This window comes from Pollachius pollachius, assembly GCF_949987615.1.
Source record: "Pollachius pollachius genome assembly, chromosome: 17".
NCBI classification, from domain to species: Eukaryota; Metazoa; Chordata; class Actinopteri; order Gadiformes; family Gadidae; genus Pollachius; species Pollachius pollachius.
Genome location: NC_136950.1, coordinates 8,890,227 through 8,909,998, shown reverse-complemented (window position 1 = coordinate 8,909,998; position 19,772 = coordinate 8,890,227). Strand labels below are relative to the sequence as shown.

Sequence of the window (19,772 nt, the reverse complement as noted above, 5' to 3'; positions counted from 1 at the left end):
GGTTCAGGGCATCCAGCTTGCCTGTCGATCGCATTCGATTGGGTCTCATTGGGTGAGAAGCGTAGGAGGGGGCAGAGAGTTTATTCTCTCCGTCTGGTTCCCAGGCTACCTTTTCAGTGTAGGGGTTGCAATAACCAGACCTAGGCTTAATTACTTTTCTGTATGATATAAGAAACTGGGTTAGTTTCCTAACACTGGCACAAGACTTTTCTCATGTATGTGATGTCTAGACAGTTTTACAACTCCTGTGTGTGTGTGTGTGTGTGTGTGTGTGTGTGTGTGTGTGTGTGTGTGTGTGTGTGTGTGTGTTTTAACGAGGGGCTCTGTGTTTGGTTCCACCTGCGGGCCCTCTTGACACATCAGGAGGGAGTGGGGCCAAGCCATATGATTCATGGCCGGTGGCCCCGCCCCCTCAGTGGAGAGCGCCGCCCCCCTCGGAGAGCAAGTCAGACAGGGTCTTTAATAACTTTAGCTGTTCCCCCCCATCAGCATCAGAGGGCCCTGGAACAGACCCCAGATACAGCCTGCACTAATGAGAGAGAGAGGGGGGAGAGGGGATGGAGGGGGAGAGGGGGAGATGGGGAGTGTGAGGGGGGAGAGGGAAAGGAGAAGGAGGACGGGGTGGGTGGATGAGGGATCAGTGCTCAGAAGCTCATTAAGGTCTCTATTGGAACCAAGAGGATGACCCTGAAGTCCATCAGGACATCTCCTATCTGTTGATTAGCCTGGGAAGAGGGCAGCTGGCTGCTGCTCAACCAGCAGTGTTTTACCTCCGTCACCGGCACCCCCGCCTCCACCAGCCCCGCCCCTCCTGTCCCCTCTGGGCCCGGCCCAGCTCTGTCTGACTCCCGGCCCCGCTAACGCTCTCTGACGGCTCCACGCCTCGGCGCGGGTCAGCCGCCGGTCAGGTTGCGGGTGTCACATCACCAAGGCAACCGTGCCAACTTAACCCCCCCACCTCTAAGCCCATTCCTCCCTCAAGAGGCCGGTGCCCCCCATGGGTCCAGATAAGCCCAGGTTCTGGCCGGCCCATCTCCGCACTTTTCAGGTCCACTTACCAGCGCCTGGTTGCCCCTGGTTGGAGCATGGAGGTGGAGTGATCACTAACTAGGGGAAGGTTTATAGAGGGGAAGCCTCTATTCGTACAATCAGCCTTTTTTGGGGTGTTTTGTGTTTGGAGACGGTACCAGGTTGTATTTGTTTTTTCACAGTGATGGTTTTAATGAAGGAGAGTTTTTCAGTTTATTATGTGGGCGTCACTACTGTGGAGGCAGGTAAGGGCGCTCTTATCTCAAGGGGAAACCACCGTTTCCATATCAGTATCCATATGTGCTGTTATTTCTTAGAGTTAGACTGCACTGTGATTATTTTTGTCAGGGATTATAATGTTGTTTGCAGTATCTGGATGGAGTTGCCAGAACAGAATCGGTTGAGGTGACTTTAGGGTGTCTGATAAAGTTCTGGGAAATAATGAAAACTAAAGATTACCTGTTTTTCATTTGGAAAGGTCAGATTGTCACTGTGATTCCAACACATTTATTTAAATTGTCCTTATCATTCCCTCGTATTAACGGGGTGGGTCAACGTTCTACATATCATTCTCTATCTTTTAACAAATGGAACCACGATAAGTTCCGTCCTCCAAGGTGCACTGCTGGCTCCTAACCCCGGGAATGTGTCCTCTGTTCAGGCCATCGCTTCGAAGATGTCCCCGGGGTCCGCAGGCACCTGGTGCGGAAGAGCACCAAGGGACAGGTGGTCCACACAGGGAAGGACCACAAGGAGCCCAGCACCCGTAGCCGCAAGCAGGACCACACGCCCCACGAGGTGAGAGCCAGCAGAACCCCAGCCTCCACTAGGGGGCAGCGGCGGGCCCAGGCCGGGGACGGGATATGCCCTTTAAAACAACGTTGATCACAGTTGATGACGATCAATATCTAAAAGGGTAAACAGAAACAGTTGTGTTTGGTCATTTTATCAAGTTAGGTATGCACTCCCCACACTGTAACGACAAAGTGTCATTGTGGGCCAACCTTAATGCACACGCTGCTGCTGGGTTTAAGCATCGCCCTCTGCCGGTCGGTCTGCAGTCCTTCTTAGGACATGGTGTGTGTGTGTGTGTGTGTCTGTGTGTGTGTGTGTGTTTGTGTTTAACGAAAGAGACGGTTTGGTGGTGATCAGGTTTTTTAACATTGTAGAGGGTGATGGTGTTACAAATCAGGGATTTACACCCAGAAACATATGTAGGACAGAAATGTTGAAGATGGAAAAATGACTGTGACCTTTTAATCCTTCTGATAAGCAGGATAATGATGATCCATGGAAATGTTTTGGACAGGCTTAGACACGGCCCCCTCTCTCCACTCTTCTCTTTCCTCTCCTCTCCTCCTGTCTTTCATCCTCTCGCCCCATCTCTCTCCATCTATTCTCCCCTTTAATCCTCTCTTCTCTCTCCCTTCCCTCTCTCCTCATATCTTCTCCTTCTCTCTCATATCCGCTGCTCTCTCGTCCTCTTTGCTCTCTCCTATCCACTCCCTGTTCCTTTCCTCTCTTCCCTCCGCCTCTCTTCCTCTCTTAATCTCCTCTCTTCTCTCCTCTTCGCTCCCCTACTTTCTTCTCTTCTTCTTTTCTTTACAATCTCTCCTCCCCTCTGGTTTACCTCCTCCTCCCCTATCTCCTTTTGTTTGGGGGTCGGCCAGGGACCGGGACAACATTAAAAATGAATGAGTCACTTCTTTCCTTTCACACACCCAATAGAGAGGGAGCGAGAGGAGGGCGTAGGGATGAGCCCAGGTAACCAGACACTGTGAGACATGTTTTATTCACATCCAGACTCACACACACACACACACACGCATATGCACACGCATGCAAGCACATACAGACACGCACATATGAACACACAGAAACACACATACAGACATGCACATTTGGAAACGCACACGCATATGGACACACAGAAACACTACACAGACATGCACATTCCGACACACACAAATTCGGACACACACACACACACACACACACACCGACGACCCACAGACCCACAGGTAAACAAGAGCTCCGAGGTGGTATCCTGTAGAGGTGTGTGTGTGTGTGTGTGAGGAGCGGTCCTCTGTGTGGGTCCGGGTGTCTGGATCAGCAGCGCTCCCGCGTCCCTCTGACCTGTGGCCCCCCCTGCCCACCCAGCCGGTGGTTCTGTTCCGCTCCGCCTCGCGGCCCCAGGCCCTGCTGCTCTCCGAGCTCCTCAAGATGCGGCAGCAGAAGGTGAGGCGCCGGACCCCCGCCCCCAGGCTGTGTGTGGCGCGGTCGGGCCGCCAGGGCATGGTGTGGGGGGGGCCCTCGCCCGGACTCTGGAGGATAACAACACGGAGGGGAGGGCTGGGGGGGACCTGGTAGCATCTGGCTGGGGAGTTTGTTTGGCTCACAGGGTGGCTAACAGGTTTGTGGGTGTGGTTGTTGGTTTGTTGTTTAAGCGGAGGTCCCGTGTGTCTACTACAGGACATGGGTCGGGTTATGTGTGGTTTATAACCGGCGCTACTGACCCCATAAGAAGTGTTGTTGTGTCTTTTGAGCCTGAATAACCCGGAACGGAGTGGAGCACGTCGGCTGTCGTTGTTCTGGTAATATTCACATGCTCTGAGGCTTTTACTTTGAAAGGTATTTTCAACCTGCTTCCACGGTCAACAGGGCAGGTCTTTTACTTTGGTGTGTGTGTGTCTCGTCACCCCTGCTTCCTGACAGCACGAGCTTGGATGTGCACGCTCTCTCACCTCTGTCCACTACCCCCTCTCACTCACTGTGTGTGTGTGTGTCTCTGTCGTTGCCTGTCTGTGTGTCTGTGTGTCTGTGTGTCTGTCTGTCTGTCTGTCTGTCTGTCTGTCTGTCTGTCTGTCTGTCTGTCTGTCTGTCTGTCTGTCTGTCTGTCTTTGTGTGTGTGTGCTTGTGCCCTCCAGGTGTTTGTGGAGCTGAATGAGCTCACCATGGACAAGAACCAGGAGATGCAGTGGAAGGAGACGGCTCGCTGGATCAAGTTTGAGGAGGACGTGGAGGAGGAGACGGAGCGCTGGGGCAAGCCTCACGTCGCCTCGCTCTCCTTCAGATCCCTGCTGGAGCTACGCAAGACCATCTCCCATGGTGAGCAGGAGGAGGAGGAGGATGGGGGGTGGGGAAGGGCGAAGAGCTGAAGGAAGAAGTTGTCAGGGAGAGAAAGGGGAGGAAGAGCAGAGAGAGTAAAGGCTTAGTTATGGTTCCACGGTGACGCAACGCAAGTCGCTTCGACGCTTTTGTTTCTGCATCGGGTTTTAGTGAGCGGACCAATCACAACCCTTGCTGCTGCATCGCCTCGACGCAAGGTTACAGTTTTTGGGATGCGCACATCAGGCCCTTGCGGTGGACCGATGGAGGGTCCGTAAGGACGTAAGGGGTCCGTTAACCCCCTTGCGTTAGCTCAACGTGAAACCGTAACTAAGCCTTAAGAGGCCGAATGTGGACCACTCTGTATATGTGTATTGTGTCTTAAGCAAGCATTCTCTCTTTCTCTTCTACATTGCTCCAGGCGCGGTTCTGTTGGACCTGGACCAGAAGAGTCTCCCGGGCATTGCCCACCAGGTGGTGGAGCAGATGATCATCTCCGACCAGATCAAGGCTGAGGACCGGGCCAACGTCCTGCGGGCCCTGCTGCTGAAACACAGGTAACTGGACCAGTGACACCAGACCAGCTAGACCAGGCCCAGTTAGACCATGGGTAGTAAGGTTAAGACCAGTGACACCAGACCAGCTAGACCAGGCCCGGTTAGACCATGAGTAGTAAGGTTAAGACCAGTGACACCAGACCAGCTAGACCAGGCCCGGTTAGACCATGAGTAGTAAGGTTAAGACCAGTACGCCTAGGACCAGCTAGACCAGGCCCAGTTAGACCATGGGTAGTAAGGTTAAGACCAGTACGCCTAGGACCAGCTAGACCAGGCTCAGTTACACCAGGATCAGTTACACCTAGACAAGCTAGACTACGCCCAGTAAGACCAAGACCAGTAACATCTAGACCAGTTAAACAAGGACCAGTTAGACCAGGACCAACTTGATAGCGCGCGGGTGACTTGTATTCTGTATGTCTTGTCTCTGGTGACACTAAGCGACATCCCTAGCAGCAAATTATGTCATTTATGCAATCCCTCTTCCTCCTGCTAACTCTGCCCTCCATCCCTTCCTCTTCTTCTACATTCTCACCCTCCTTCCCTCCCTCCACTCTCACCCTCCCTCCCTCCTCTCTCACCCTCCCTCCCTCCTCTCTCACCCTCCCTCCCTCCACTCTCACCCTCCCTCCCTCCTCTCTCACCCTCCCTCCCTCCTCTCTCACCCTCCCTCCCTCCTCTCTCACCCTCCCTCCCTCCTCTCTCACCCTCCCTCCCTCCTCTCTCACCCTCCCTCCTTCCCTCCCTCCACTCTCACCCTACCTCCCTCCTCTCTCACCCTCCCTCCCTTCTCTCTCACCCTCCCTTACTCCCTCCCTCCTCTCTCTCCCTCCCTCCTTCACTACTCTCTCACCCTCTCTCTCACCCTCCCTCCCTCCCTCCTCTCTCACCCTCCCTCCTTCCCTCCCTCCACTCTCACCCTCCCTCCCTCCTCTCTCACCCTCCCTCTACTCTCACCCTCCCTCCCTCCCTCCTCTCTCACCCTCCCTCCTCTCTCACCCTCCCTCCCTCCTCTCACCCCTCTCTCACCCTCCCTCCCTCCTCTCTCACCCTCCCTCCCTCCCTCCTCTCTCACCCTCCCTCCTCTCTCACCCTCCCTCCCTCCCTCCTCTCTCACCCCTCTCTCACCCTCCCTCCCTCCCTCCTCTCTCACCCTCCCTCCCTCCTCTCTCACCCTCCCTCCCTCCCTCCTCTCTCACCCCTCTCTCACCCTCCCTCCCTCCCTCCTCTCTCACCCTCCCTCCCTCCTCTCTCACCCTCTCCCCCTCCACCCACTCCTCTAGTCATCCGAGCGATGAGAAGGAGCACACGCCCCACTTCCCGAGGAACATCTCAGCAGCCAGCCTGGGCAGCCTCATCCCCCATCACCACCACCACCACCATCACCACCACCCGCCCTCCAACCACCATCACCCCCACCCGACCGAACCCTCGGTCACAGACCCCCTAATGGGCTCCACCACTGTCCCCGGGGAGGCGGAGCTCCGCATCGACATAGAGAAGAACGACGCACAGGTGAGTCCAGGGGCTGACCTTGAATGGGTCGCCGGATTTTCTTTGCGCCTAGGGCCTAATTCCCCCTGTTTTCTGACGCTAGCTCTGATGTCTTCCTGTAGTTTTCCCAGAGTAAGGAGTCCTCCTTGGGGGCCATGCATCGCTCCAAGTCCAAACACGAGCTGAAGCTCCTGGAGAAGATCCCTGAGAACGCAGAGGCCACGGTGGTCCTCGTGGGTCAGTGCTCTGTCCTCCTCCTCCACACAGAGAGCAGCTAGTGCCTTTAACTGCATGCCAAGGGGCTGTTTGTTAGAGGATCCAATAGACAATGGAGACGGCGGCCATGTTGTATTCTTTGTTAAATCTCTTCACACAATGCCGATGTCGAGACCTTCCAGCCATCCGTCTATCAACCTATTCATTCATCCATCTTTCTATCATCCTTCACTCCATCTATCTATCTCGCTATCCATCATCCTTCAATCAATTAGTCCATATGCGACCATACACATAGAATCTATCCACTGGGCCAACCACCTTAACAACCTACCATCCATCCAACAAACAGTTCATCCATCCAACGTCCATCCCGCTTCTCTAGCCTCCCAACCTCCCACAGCCGTCCCCCCATTCGGCAGTATCTCTGCTAGTGTATGTTCTGTTCAGTGTACTACGATCCGTAGTGGTGTACTAAGTGTCTTCTGGTTCGGTTCTCCAGGCAGCCTGGACTTCCTGGAGCAGCCCACCATGGCGTTTGTGCGGCTGCTGGAGGCGGTGGAGCTGGACTCAGTGCTGGAGGTCCCGGTGCCGGTCCGCTTCCTGTTCGTCCTGCTGGGCCCGCCCAGCACCAGCATGGACTACCACCAGATTGGACGATCCATCTCCACCCTCATGTCTGACAAGGTTGGACAGGGAATCTGACATCACACCCTTTGGGTTTAGAGAGTTGTAGCGCCTGGTGTTTAGGCGAGACTTGTGAATGCAGTGATCCCCCAGTGTGAACCCAGTATTAATGCAGTGTGAACTCATTGTGAACCCGGTGTGAACCCGCTGTGAACCCGCTGTGAACCCAGTGTGAACCCGCTGTGAACCCAGTGTGAACCCGCTGTGAACCCAGTGTGAATGCAGTGTGAATTTGGTATAAGCCCAGTATGAACCCCCGCTGTGAACCTGGTGTGAAACCAGTGTGAACTCAGTATTAACCCAGTGTGAACCCAGTGTGAAACCAGTGTGAACCCAGTATTAACTCAGTATTAACCCAGTGTGAACCCAGTGTGACCTCAGTATTGATCCCGTGTGACTCGCCACTAGCCCCGCCCTGACTCCCCTTTCCTCCCCCTCGGCCCCGACCAGCTCTTCCACGAGGCGGCCTACCTGGCAGACGACAGGCAGGACCTGCTGAACGCCATCAACAGCTTCCTGGACCTCAGCATCGTGCTGCCGCCGTCCGAGATGGGCGGGGACGAGCTGCTGCACTCGGTCTCCCGCTTCCAGAAGGAGATGCTCCGCAAGAGGGAGGAGCAGGAGGTCAAGCTGCTGGAGCCCAAGAGCATGGAGGAGAAGGGTGAGGGCCCGCTCCCCTGAGGCCGGGGTCCACCTGGACACAAGACGGCCATGGGTTGATATCGGATCATTCAAAAAAAAAAAAACACAGGAACCTTGTGTTGGTCCACTTTACATGATGAGATTGTGTTTTGCGGTAAAAAAACATTGGACCTAAAAATTTCAGAAATCAAACCACCAAATGATCAGGTAACATGGTTACCTTGCATCAATACCTTTAACCATAAAATGAGTCAGGCACTTGTTTTCATAAACACAAAAGAACCCGATGTTGCCGGCGGCCCGCCAGCAGTGCTCTGGCGTACCTTTGAGGTGGTGGGGGCAGCTCCAGCGCACCCTGACATGTCCCCCCCCCCCCCCCGGTCCCCAGAGGCCCTGCTGAAGCCCCCCAAGAAAGAGGACGACCCCCTGGAGCGAACGGGCCGTCCGTTCGGCGGGCTGATCCGGGACGTCCGCCGCCGCTACCCCAAGTACCTGAGCGACTTCAAGGACGCGCTCAACGCCCAGTGCGCCGCCGCCGTCATCTTCATCTACTTCGCCGCTCTCTCCCCCGCCATCACCTTCGGAGGACTGCTGGGTGAGACACCGACACAGACACATCAAGGGCAAGGGGCGTTTGTTTGTTACCCGGTTCATTTGATAGGCATTTTAATGTTTGCCTGTGTTGTTTTATATGGTTTGTAAGTGTGCGATGCTGAATTCAGGTTTCTTAATTTTGTGTTTGGATACAAACAATGGTTGTATTGATGGTTTGATTGGTTCCTTGGTTCCAGGGGAGAAGACGGAGGGTCTGATTGGTGTGTCTGAGCTGATCGTCTCCACGGCGATGCAGGGCATTGTGTTCACTCTGCTGGGGGCCCAGCCCCTCCTGGTGGTGGGCTTCTCAGGACCCCTGCTGGTGTTTGAGGAGGCCTTCTACACGGTGAGCACCCCACCTAGGTCCTCCGCGAGCATCACAGCACGATTTTGTAATGATGCATCGTGGGGGATTGTGTTTTAAAGACCTGCAGAGACCCCCGGGTGTCGTGTAGTAGAGTGATGCATTGTGGGGGGCTGTGTTTCCAGTTCTGCAAGGCCAACGAGGTGGAGTACCTGACGGGCCGGGTCTGGATCGGCTTCTGGCTCATCATCATCGTCACGGTGATGGTGGCGTTCGAGGGAAGCTTCCTGGTCCGCTTTGTCTCTCGCTTCACCCAGGAGATCTTCTCCTTCCTCATCTCCCTCATCTTCATCTGCGAGACCTTCATCAAGCTTGGCCGGGTATGCTCATCGTCGTTATCGTGGTCGTCGTCGTCGTCGTCGTGGTAATCGTAATGCTCACAGCAGAAAGGTCCGGGTCCATGAGGTTTTAGTCCTCCTGTCCACGTGTTCTGAGGTTGACGACCATGCGGAGAGGGCTTTTACCTTGTAGCCTGCAATGTTCACCTCTCACTCCGGATTCCAGGGTTTGATTTCTGGGTGCGCGTGTGCGTGTGTTGTGCAGATGATGGTGAAGTTAAGTGAGTGCCTGTTGGACGTGTTCCAAAACTCGGGGTTCAAACGGTTATGTTTTCATAACGAGGGGCTTATCTGGAAGCTGGACTGATGAATATCCTCTGTGATTGGCTGTGAGTGGTGACTGGGTTCCTGCCTGGGTAAACTGTTATCTAATCTAATTCAGAAGGAGGACAAAGCTGTTCTTCTGAGAAATAGCTCCTGTGTGTGTACTGTATGTATATGTATGTATATAAATATTATTCATGTATGTTTTGTGTAGATGCACTGACTGAATTAGTGACATCTCTTTCACAGATCTTCAAGGAGCACCCGTTGAAGCGCTGTTCCCTCGGTAACGGTAGTGACTCAGAGCTCCAGAACCTGACGGTGCCGCTGGTCGCCGTGGGTAACAGCACCGTGGTGCCGGTGAAGGTGCTGGGCGAGCCCAACACGGCGCTGCTCTCCCTCGTGCTCATGGCGGGGACCTTCCTCATCGCCTTCTACCTGCGCAAGTTCAAGAACAGCGCCTTCTTCCCCGGCAGGGTGAGCCCACGCCTCCTGCCTCCCCCTCCTCCCCTCCGGGCCTTTGTTTAGGAAGTGTCCCTTGTTATGAAGGGTGTGACTGTAAGGCAACACACATCCCACTGGCGCGCTAGCTCATGCATGCGTTAGCCATAGCGTGCAAATGGGCCACACGTTTGTCCGCTACGTTTATATGACATGCTATAAAGTTCCTGCTAGCATTTAAGCGTCCCATTTCTGCCGGGAATGCACCCTTTAGTTGCGAACGCTCCTCTGAGAGTAGCTGAATTTAAGTCTTTAACCCAACTTTATTGCAATAAACAAAGAAAAAGTAATCGTATATATCTTGCGTTTTGGAAAATAAATCTACTTCACCTTGCATTATTGAGATGCTGAAGGGAAGAACAATGCATTGTGGGTAAGAGGGGAGGTCCCCGTGACGCCGGGGGAGCGGTCTTGTCTGACTGCTGCGTGTTGGTCGATCAGTTCCGTAGGATTATCGGAGACTTCGGAGTTCCCATCGCCATCCTCATCACCGTGCTGTTGGATTACTGCGTTGACGACACGTACACGCAAGTACGTATATCTACTTACTGATCTGCCTACGACCCTAACCTACCTATCTACCTGTCCTCCAACAAAGTACCACATACTGTAACTCCACATCATCCCATGGTTCTTTCTCCCTCTCCGTCTCCACCTCCTACTCGTTGTATTTCCGTGTCTCTCTCAATCTATCCACTTTCCTCTTCCTCTGTCCCTCTTCCTCTGTCCTTTGGTCCCTCCCTCTCCATCCCTCCCGCCCCGTAGAAGCTGAGTGTCCCCAGTGGTTTCTCGGTCACCAGTCCGGACAAGAGGGGCTGGTTCATCCACCCCCTGGGCGTCGTCAAGCCCTTCCCCATCTGGATGATGTTCGCCTGCGTGCTGCCGGCCCTCCTGGTCTTCATTCTCATCTTCATGGAGACCCAGATCACCACGTGAGTGGACCCGGCCCGCCACGAGCGGGACCAGCAGCAGTGTTTAGGCTAGAGGGTCCCTGCAGATAAAGACCGGTGGAGCTGCCTGTGCTGCTGGGTTACATACAGACTGTCTAGTGTGAGAAGTGACACTCCTGTGCACATCTCTGTGTCCAGGTTGATCGTGAGTAAGAAGGAGCGCATGCTGGTGAAGGGCTCAGGGTTCCACCTGGACCTCTTCCTCATCGTGGTGCTGGGGGGCTTCTCTGCACTGTTCGGTCTGCCCTGGATGGCAGCCGCCACTGTGCGCTCCGTCACCCATGCCAACGCCCTCACCGTCATGAGCAAGGCTGTCGCCCCCGGCGACAAGCCCCGCATCCAGGAAGTGAAGGAGCAGAGGGTCACGGGTCTGCTGGTTGCCATCCTGGTCGGTGAGTGGTCACTGTCGCGGAAACATTTTTATTGTTTGATCAATTTAATGGTATGGCTATATTTATGGGTCTTTATTTTCATGGCCATTATTATTATTTATGATTTTCTTTAAACACCAATACAGGTTTTCTTATGAGTGTCCATAACCTGGGCTGAGAGCTTCAGTTGGGAATCCAAAACAAGGCAGGACTTTTACTTTGTAAAGCAGGAAGTGGCCACCAGAGGCTCGTGTTAATTGCTCCGTGTATCCTCCTCCTCCCCAGGACTGTCCATTGTGATCGGGGAGCTGCTGAGGCAGATCCCCCTGGCCGTCCTGTTTGGGATCTTCCTCTACATGGGCGTCATGTCCCTCAACGGCATCCAGCTCACCGAGCGCATGATGCTGCTGCTTATGCCGCCCAAATACCACCCAGACCACACCTACGTCCGCAAGGTAACCATGACAACACCTCAGCATCAAACCATATAGTACAACCCAGACCACACATACGTCCGCAAGGTAACCACGACAACCCATCAGCATCCCATCATATACTACCACCCAGAACACATCTCAGCCACAAGCTTACTACAACAACCCCTCATTCATCAACCCCAGCATTACAGCATATAGTACCACACCGTCCACACCTACGTCACAAATCACCATAGTTACCCTTGCTCTGGTCTGATTGGTTGGTTACGTTTAGGGTCCTCGAAGAGAGGTCTAAATGGACAGGGATGCTACATGGATTGGGTCTAGGCAGCGTGTAACGGTGTTTGTCCTGTGCAGGTGCGGACACTGCGGATGCACCTGTTCACCTGCATCCAGCTGGTGTGTCTGGCAGCGCTGTGGGTCGTCATGTCGACCGAGGCGTCACTGGCCTTCCCCTTTGTCCTCATCCTCACCGTCCCCGTCAAGATGTTCCTGCTGCCCCGCATCTTCACCTCCAGAGAGATGATCTGTGTAAGTTCATCCCATAATATACCCCTCCATGCGCCACTACCAGACCATCCTCTGTTGATCTCTCACTGTGGTTCGTTCTCTGCATCTCTCCCTCTTTTCCTCTCTCCGTCTCTCTCCCTCCAGCTGGACGCCGACGACGCAGAGCCAAAGTTTGACGAGCGGGAGGGACACGACGAGTATGACACCATGCACATGCCAGTTTAACGTTGCCCAGCAACCACATCCTTGACCCAGGGGGTGACTGATCACGCTTACACCACCAATTCTATGTGAGTCCGTAGTCCGACTTACTTTCCTAGAATACACTGTGATTAAGAGAGGTAAACCCAAACCTTGAGTCCAGCATTCTGAGACCAGAAGCTGATTTGACGAAGCTCCGCTGACGACGTGGGTCTTGGGTCATGACAATGGGTTCAGTTAAGTACCAGCCCATTCAAGACCCAACCAATCGAATCTCGCACCAACTGACGCCTTTCTCTCTTGTTAGCTGCTGGCATCGAGGAGGAGTCCGGCCGTGCGCCGCTTGTACTAATATAGTGGAACACTTGTGCGCACAAAAACACAAACAACTAAAAGATAGTGGCTTAGTTCAAATTAGAGTAGCCTTTTAATCACCTGAGATAATTTTTGGCCTGTGTTAATATTCCAGTGGGAGTGAAAAATCTGGCAATAATATTGTTATGTTGCTGGACCCAGACTAGGATTATAACCTGGGATTAGAGTGGTCACACATTCCTCTTTTACCATATTAATTTATTTTAACTCACCAAGCGCCTTAGGAATAGAAATATGGGCTGTTTCCTGCCTTTATCTGCCTTCTCTTAGACCGCAGCCACTCAAGCTTCCAGCACTTTTTAAAGACAAAGAATCTGGATGTGGAACTAAATGCTGTGTGTTTTAACGTAGATATTTGTAATATTTCTGTCGTCCCGCTGGACCTCTAATATAGCCGCTCAATAAATCATCGTTGCCTTAATTAGCTTTGTTGTAGCTTCCTAAATCTATTGTCCTGTAACTTATGTTTAATGTAATGTTTCTGTCTTTTACAAAATCGTATTTATATGCATACTAACTGGCTGAATGTCGTTAGTTTTAGCCAGAGAGTAGCTAGCTATGTTGCTTTGCATTTGTGACTGGGGGGAGGTGCTGCAGTAAATCGTCTCACCAATAGGGGGAGACATAAAAATTGCTGAGACATAAGTACTGCTCTTGTACCAAAACCTTATAAATAAAAGCATCAGGGTAGACACTAGTTACTGGATCATATAGGTCACTCGTAAAAACAGGTTATCTACCGTAGCTAAATAAAATTGTTGTCATGTGGCGTGGTATTTTTTATTTTGCCCAAGCCATTGTGGCATGGCGTTCTGACTTACTCACTGAAAGTGAAATAAAGTTGAAACGTTTTTTTGTTAGTGGGTGCTAACTAATTATAATTGTGTTGTTTTGGTTGCCAAACGTAGTGACGTACTAGTTTTTAGTCTGAACGATCATCAGTTCATTCATCTCAAGTCCCGGCACGCACTGAGCTTGAAAAAGTTGTGCAAGACATTTCACAACCCTTTTTATTGACCTATTGGTTTTCAACATTCCACAATGTGTTTGTAATTTCATTTTACATTTGTCTCTGGTAACGAAAATAACTATTTGCAATGCTGATAGAAGAAACCTTTGATTCAAGAATTATACTCATTTAACAAAATTCTACATGATTCTTCGACAATCTTGAATTTTGGCACCAATCTCTTTGCTGAAAACAAAGGCTTGTCAAATGTTATTTTTAATTCATGCTAGGATTGCCGATAAGAACTTATGTTTTCTCTCAAGAGTTTACTTGAGATTTATTTCTTTTCTTTGGTCCTATGTTTCTGTACATCTCCCATCACAAGAGAAACATGTGGGTTGTCAAATCCACACCTGTTGGTATACGTCACATACTGAAATGTATCTAAATTAAACGTTTTGAATGCCTTTCAACCGTACAGTGTCCGTACAGTATGTATCTTATTGATTTCAACATTTTTGAAGAGTGATCAGCACAAGTTGTTATTTTTACTATGTGTGTTTATCCAAATGCATTGTTACAGGAGTGAAGCTAAGATTGAATATGTAAAGAAAAAGGTTTAATGAAGTTGTGTGTGTGTGTGTGTGTGTGTGTGTGTGTGTGTGTGTGTGTGTGTGTGTGTGTGTGTGTGTGTGTGGATCTGGCCTGTGGATTGTGTTAATCTGAATGTGACCAGTTTGTCAGAAGTAAATGCTATATTGTTCCATTTAAAAAAAACGCAATACAAAGACAAAATTTACCTTGTACATAAATGGTTCAAATATTGATGGCAAATAAAGATAATTTTTTATTTATTCTGCCCGTTTCATGCCGTGGTTTCATTTTTCTTCAACTTGTAACCTGTTGTGTAATCACTAAAAAGGTTCAGCTATAAAAGTTGTTTCCTTTTTTTCCGTGTGGGTGTGGTCGGATTTAATAGGGGATTGTTAATTTGTAAGGTTTGGGCGCTGGTCTGGAGGAAGAGACGAAGAGATGGCGGGTGTGTTCCTATTGCTTGTCGGTGTGGGAACTCTGCTGGGATCTGCCGGGGCTCAGGAGGCTTACGACCGGCTGCCTCGCAACTTCAAGTTGGGGGTGGACATGGCGCCGGAGTAAAGCGTCTCCTTCTCTACTTTAAGGGCCTGGGGCAGTCTGACATCCAGGTAGGAGCCTTGTTCACACTACATGCCTCCGTCGACGGATGACCGAGGGCGTGTCTGACGTATAGGGGACTAGTCTGTAGACGCAGCCAATCAAATCGCCTCCCTCTACAAAGCCGATGTGTCGATATAAATACAAAAGAGGACACAAACAGGTGACTAAAAACAATCCTATTATTCCACATTTCTTTAAAAATATATAACGGCCAGATTTTTCCTGCTTCTTCCTGCTTGTTGTTGCAAAATGGATCCAGGGAACGCGTGGAGTGTATTTGCATAACCGCGATCTGATTGGCTGCCTGAAAAGTTGAACATTCCTCAACTTTTTGACGCAGGACATGGAGCCGAACGGACGGACGGACACACAATGCATTTCGCGAGCGCCCCATGCAAAGTCAATGAGATCCGTCGACGGACGGAGGTAGTGTGAACAAGGCTTTACGCACGAGGCGTGGAAAATCGGCATTTTTGCATAGGGAACCATTGGTTTAGGTGCGTAGATGCGTAACAAGCGCTAAAGCAGCGCAATAAAACTGATGCAGTTAACCTGGTGACTATCTGGGAGGTTGTTAATACCCTCTACTTCCATATCTGTAGCCAGGGAATGATGTGATCTACATCTACCACAACTTCTACCTGAAAGCAACACAGTGTCCCAAAGGAACCGTGGACACCAGCAACTGTCCCTTCAGGAAAAACAAGGTATGTAGAATAGACGCACCTTCTCCTTCTCTGTAGAGAAAGTATAAGAGGTTCAATATTTTAATTGAGCTGCCTGTTGTGACTGGTCTGTGGTACTTGTGTATTCATGCAGCCCGAAGTCGGCTGTGCCATTTGTTACAAAACCATCGCCGGTAAGATCCAGGCCAGTCCCAAGCCCTACATCAGCTGTACCCGCAAACCAGCTCTGACTGAGGTCTGTTCACATATTCAGTTTTCTCCTTCCACCCGCTGCACTGGAAGTCTAGGATCAAATTCAAACCACTGGATCTCATATAGTGTCGAGTCCTATTAGTGTAACATGAATGTTTTGTGTGTTTGCTGTCAGGCCATGAAGAGGAAGAGAGTGAACTACTGTAACGAGATGGGCTACAGCAGCGGAGCTCCTGGCGGCCTTGCCGAAATAGGGGACACACATTTTTGACAAACATTAAAATGACTTTCCTAATCTTCTAAATAGTGACCTTCTGTATTTGTTGAAAAATTATTTATTTTTCTTTTTGATGGACAGTTACTGTCAGCTGTGAGTTAGCTGGGTTTGACAATCAATCGAAACCGTCACTACTCCGTGTGGATAGTTCACTGGAGGCTCATTCAACATAATTCCGCAGTCTCGGGGAGGTACTGCAGTCATTATATAAACACACCACTAGGGCTAGGCAAACGTCGCTGCTGTACCAAACTGAACCGACCTCTAATCGACCAACGACCACTCTTCAAATAGGTTCATTAAAGTCAGCTTTGGGTGCCTGACGTCAATGTTGCATTGGATTTTATTCTTGAAATAAAGATTTACAATAATATAAAGAAAAAATATTATAAATATAGTTCAGTAAATAAAGTATGACCATAATTCCGAGAACGGTTGCATTCCATGATTATTTTCTATTGTTGACAATTAAGTGGTATCAAAGGTTAGGAACCACTTGTTTAGGAGGCTAAAATATATAAAATAAGATAACACTTAATAAATCCTCCGGAGGGAGAATTCCTGTATTACATTGCTCTGCTTTCTTTTGTGTTGTTCCCATGTGGGATGGGTGTGTTTGGTTAAGGGAGTGGTGGCAATGGCTCTGTTGGGGGTAAGGATGTGGTGGTGTGGTGGGGCTGGTTATGTTGGGGGTAAGGGGGTGGTGTGGGGATGGGTGCGTTGTGTGGGGATGGTTGTGTTGGGGTAAGGGGGTGGAGGTTGTTATCCTTGCAGCGTAATCCTCCCGTCGTTCTAGTCTAGAATCTAGTCAGAGGCAGGGAGAGAGAGCGAGATGGCGACTGCGTTGTTATGGCTTCTAGCTGCTGGGACTCTCCTCGTGTCCGCCGGGGCTAACGAAGCGTACGACCTGCTCCATGAAACATACAAGAAAGGAGTGGACCTGGCGGTGGAGCAGCTCAACTCTCACGCCGGAATCAACCATCATTTTCTCTTCTTCAAGAGCCTGTCGAAGTCCGACATCCAGGTAGGAGATCCTGGATGTCGGAGGATCGCAGTCCACTAACAGTTCAATGACCCACCACAAATGTTACCGTTATACGGTCCAACCGTGTGGTTATGTTGGCGGTTTGATGTGTAACGTAAGGCTATATTATATGGATATTATCATATTGACTTTATATGGACTAATACCTGCTTCTCTACGTCTGTAGCCCGGGTTTGACGTGGCCTACATCTACCACAACTTCTACCTGAAGGCGACAAAGTGCGACAAAGGAACCGTGGACACTAGCAACTGTCCGTTCAGAAACGACAGGGTAAGTAGTGAGGACATCACGTTCTCTTTCACACATTAGCTTTCTCCGGAAAGAATGTAGTGCAGATGTAATCTCATACTAATGAACCTGCGTGTTGTGACTCGTTTGGTGTTGTTGTATCCGTTTAGCCGTTAATCGACTGTGCCGTGTGCTACAAAACCTACACCGGGGTCGTGGAGGCCTCACCCAAGCCCTACATCCACTGCATCCACAGACCGGCTCTGACCGAGGTCAGTACACTGTATTTACTGTATTCACTGGAATCATATTCAAACCTTGTCATATCGAATGACCTGTTGTTGGGGTTGATGAAAGCATGTGTTGTTTGTTTGCTGCCAGGTCATGAAGAGAGCCAGGATAAACCACTGTAACGAGATGCACTACCACAGCGGAGCTCCCACTCTACCAAATTGCCACTGACCTCCATAAGGGCATGACATTTTGGGAGAGTTTCAAATCTGTCTTTTTTTAAACACTATGGTGGCCTTTTTGGAATTGCTTATCCTAGGCGATATTCCTTTGCACTGTGGTCTTTTATATTCTGCTGAATATTCATCAAATATTGTAGTGTATTCGGTAAAGAATTGACTCTGTAAAAATGCTGTTTGGACATTTCGGACACAAGACTCAATACTTACATATTTGTATTTGTAAATGTGTCTTTGACCATAATCTCTTTCTTTGGCGGTGTAAGATGTTTCTGGTAAGCCTTATAGGAATGGAATAAAGGACTAATAAAACTCCTCCTCTGATCGTTTCTGAAAAACTTGTCCTTGCTAGCTTTATCAGTGCTGCAGCCATTAGTCGTGGCTAGAGCCTTCATATGGATAATTTAAGCAGGCCTTAATGCCCTTTTTCCTATCAAAGGGATCTGAAGTCTATCTCAATCCCAAATCATTCTGTGTTCCCATGAATAGTGGTTTTGCTTCGCTCCCTGTATGTCTGACCCCTTTGTTGGTAATTTGAAGTCTTTTTGAATAACTTTTTAAGTCTCCCTTTTACTATTGTTCACACTTCAAAAACCTTTAAAGCCAAATTGTTCATGATTATGTTAAAGGGGACAAATTATGAAAACAACACTTTTCCTGGGATTTGGGGTGTTGTTTTGGGTCTCTGGTGCTCCCACACGCATACAAACTTTGAAAAAAGTCTACATGATTTGTTGAGTGAGATATGCATTTCTGAAAGTACCCCGCCTACAGTTACCAAACGAGTGAGTCAGTTTCGGTGCCCCCTTCCTACGTAGGAAGGGGGCACAGTTGAATATTACCCCACACTTCCCCACTCCCCTCCAATCAGAGCATAGCTAAGATTTTGTGGATCAGCGGACGAGCAGCTCCGGCGCGGGGAACTGCAGTAGCTCAGCTCCGGGAGTACAATCCCTTTCTCTGCCGGACTGACGCCGAGCATCCCCTGCTGGAGCTGCCGACTGCCGCGGAAGCTTCGGCGGCAGTCCGGACGAGGAGACATGGAGGAGAAAGGGATTGTACTCCCGGAGCTGAGCTGCCGGACTGCGAGCTACCCCCGCCGGACTTTTCAGCTCCCGGAGGACACCGCCGGAGCAGCCGGAAAGCTTCGGTGTCAGATCAGCTCCCGGAGTACACCTCCAGAGCTGCCGGACTGCCGCCGAAGCTTCGGCGGCAGTCCGGCAGCTCCTACGTGGGGAGCTCGGCGGCAGTCCGCCAGCTCAGCTCCCGGAGTACAATCCCTTTCTCCTCCATGTCGCGGTTCATGGCCTTCAGAGTGTCAAGGCCAAAGTTCCTTTGCCCCAATTCTTCTCAACCAGGGCCGAGATATCCCCCACTACGAGTCTTTACTTGTTGTGGAAGTACCAGAGACGTCAGACGCAGTCTTTATGGTTCATAATATCATCCGAGGCGCACATAGCTTTTGGCCGTGATATTAGATATAATATTATATAAATACCCATACATAATATTATTATTATATTAAATTATATTATATTATATAGATAAAGAGCTCCAGGAGTCGCAAACGGCAACACTCCCTTCTCCTCGATGCTGTGGTTCAGTCTGTCAGCTCATTGGTCAATGGGCAGCAGCTCATTTGCATTAAAGCTACAGACACCAGAGACAGCGTATTCTGAAGGGACTGAAACAGAGGGGAATAGCGGTAGGCACTTTTTTTTTTTTCCTAAAAGCTATTTCCAGCAAAGAGCTTCAAAGACATGTTTTCTGGAACTTAAATACTATGTTTACTTGTTGGGAAAACACCATAATATTTCTCCTTTAAACAAAATGTATTTATAAAATAAAATAAACTTTTATCGTTGGAAGCCAAGCAGACATCAACTTTCTTTTGGCCCTGCATTTGGCCAAGGACAGGCTGCCCGCGGCCAGGCTGCGGAGCCCCCGGGGTGAATCCGGGAGCTCTGCTCCGGGGGTTTTGGTGGTTGTGCTTGTTATACAGAAAATGCCTTGTTACGGTTGCGGACCGACGCCCCGCCCTCATGGGTAAAATCCTCCGTTTGTCGATGGCCATGCAGATGACCATGTGTTT

General features: G+C 50.3%; 3 protein-coding genes across 6 annotated transcripts in view; all 3 read left to right on the top strand.

Annotated features, from left to right (window-relative positions):
• Positions 1–14,407, top strand: part of slc4a2b (solute carrier family 4 member 2b) — a 43,613-nt gene extending 29,206 nt beyond the window's left edge. For 3 of the 4 annotated variants that reach the window (XM_079754918.1, XM_079754920.1, XM_079754919.1), the window contains exons 8-24: positions 1,691–1,827; positions 3,957–4,137; positions 4,559–4,694; positions 5,978–6,209; positions 6,311–6,425; positions 6,907–7,091; positions 7,542–7,752; positions 8,122–8,328; positions 8,525–8,673; positions 8,817–9,011; positions 9,543–9,770; positions 10,236–10,325; positions 10,560–10,726; positions 10,883–11,136; positions 11,401–11,570; positions 11,910–12,083; positions 12,207–14,407. In XM_079754918.1, the coding sequence (XP_079611044.1) occupies positions 1,691–1,827; positions 3,957–4,137; positions 4,559–4,694; positions 5,978–6,209; positions 6,311–6,425; positions 6,907–7,091; positions 7,542–7,752; positions 8,122–8,328; positions 8,525–8,673; positions 8,817–9,011; positions 9,543–9,770; positions 10,236–10,325; positions 10,560–10,726; positions 10,883–11,136; positions 11,401–11,570; positions 11,910–12,083; positions 12,207–12,287 (2,912 nt within the window). In that variant the 3' untranslated portion in view covers positions 12,288–14,407. Of the gene's footprint in view, positions 1–1,690; positions 1,828–3,956; positions 4,138–4,558; positions 4,695–5,977; positions 6,210–6,310; positions 6,426–6,906; positions 7,092–7,541; positions 7,753–8,121; positions 8,329–8,524; positions 8,674–8,816; positions 9,012–9,542; positions 9,771–10,235; positions 10,326–10,559; positions 10,727–10,882; positions 11,137–11,261; positions 11,571–11,909; positions 12,084–12,206 lie in introns of those variants that run through there. The other variant, XM_079754921.1, reaches the window with a different exon arrangement.
• Positions 14,408–14,619: 212 nt separating this feature from the next.
• On the top strand, positions 14,620–16,587 carry LOC307088660 (uncharacterized protein; the record flags this gene model as incomplete). Its single annotated transcript, XM_079754612.1, has 4 exons — positions 14,620–14,721; positions 15,384–15,488; positions 15,601–15,702; positions 15,835–16,587. The coding sequence occupies 4 exons, from the start codon at positions 14,620–14,622 to the stop codon at positions 15,928–15,930; spliced, it is 405 nt and encodes a 134-aa protein (XP_079610738.1). The 3' UTR covers positions 15,931–16,587.
• Positions 16,588–16,699: 112 nt separating this feature from the next.
• Positions 16,700–17,986, top strand: LOC307089028 (uncharacterized protein). The gene is made up of 4 exons (XM_079755115.1): positions 16,700–16,960; positions 17,148–17,252; positions 17,381–17,482; positions 17,592–17,986. Exons 1-4 carry the CDS (start codon positions 16,769–16,771, stop codon positions 17,670–17,672), a joined length of 480 nt encoding a protein of 159 aa, XP_079611241.1. The 5' UTR covers positions 16,700–16,768; the 3' UTR covers positions 17,673–17,986.
• Positions 17,987–19,772: the final 1,786 nt, after the last annotated feature.

Coding starts and splice junctions, on each gene's coding strand:
- LOC307089028 (XM_079755115.1), top strand. CDS start 16,769: ATGGCGACTGCGTTGTTATGGCTTCTAGCTGCTGGGACTCTCCTCGTG. Junction 16,961..17,147: donor TGTCGAAGTCCGACATCCAG/GTAGGAGATCCT, acceptor CTACGTCTGTAG/CCCGGGTTTGACGTGGCCTA. Junction 17,253..17,380: donor GTCCGTTCAGAAACGACAGG/GTAAGTAGTGAG, acceptor GTATCCGTTTAG/CCGTTAATCGACTGTGCCGT.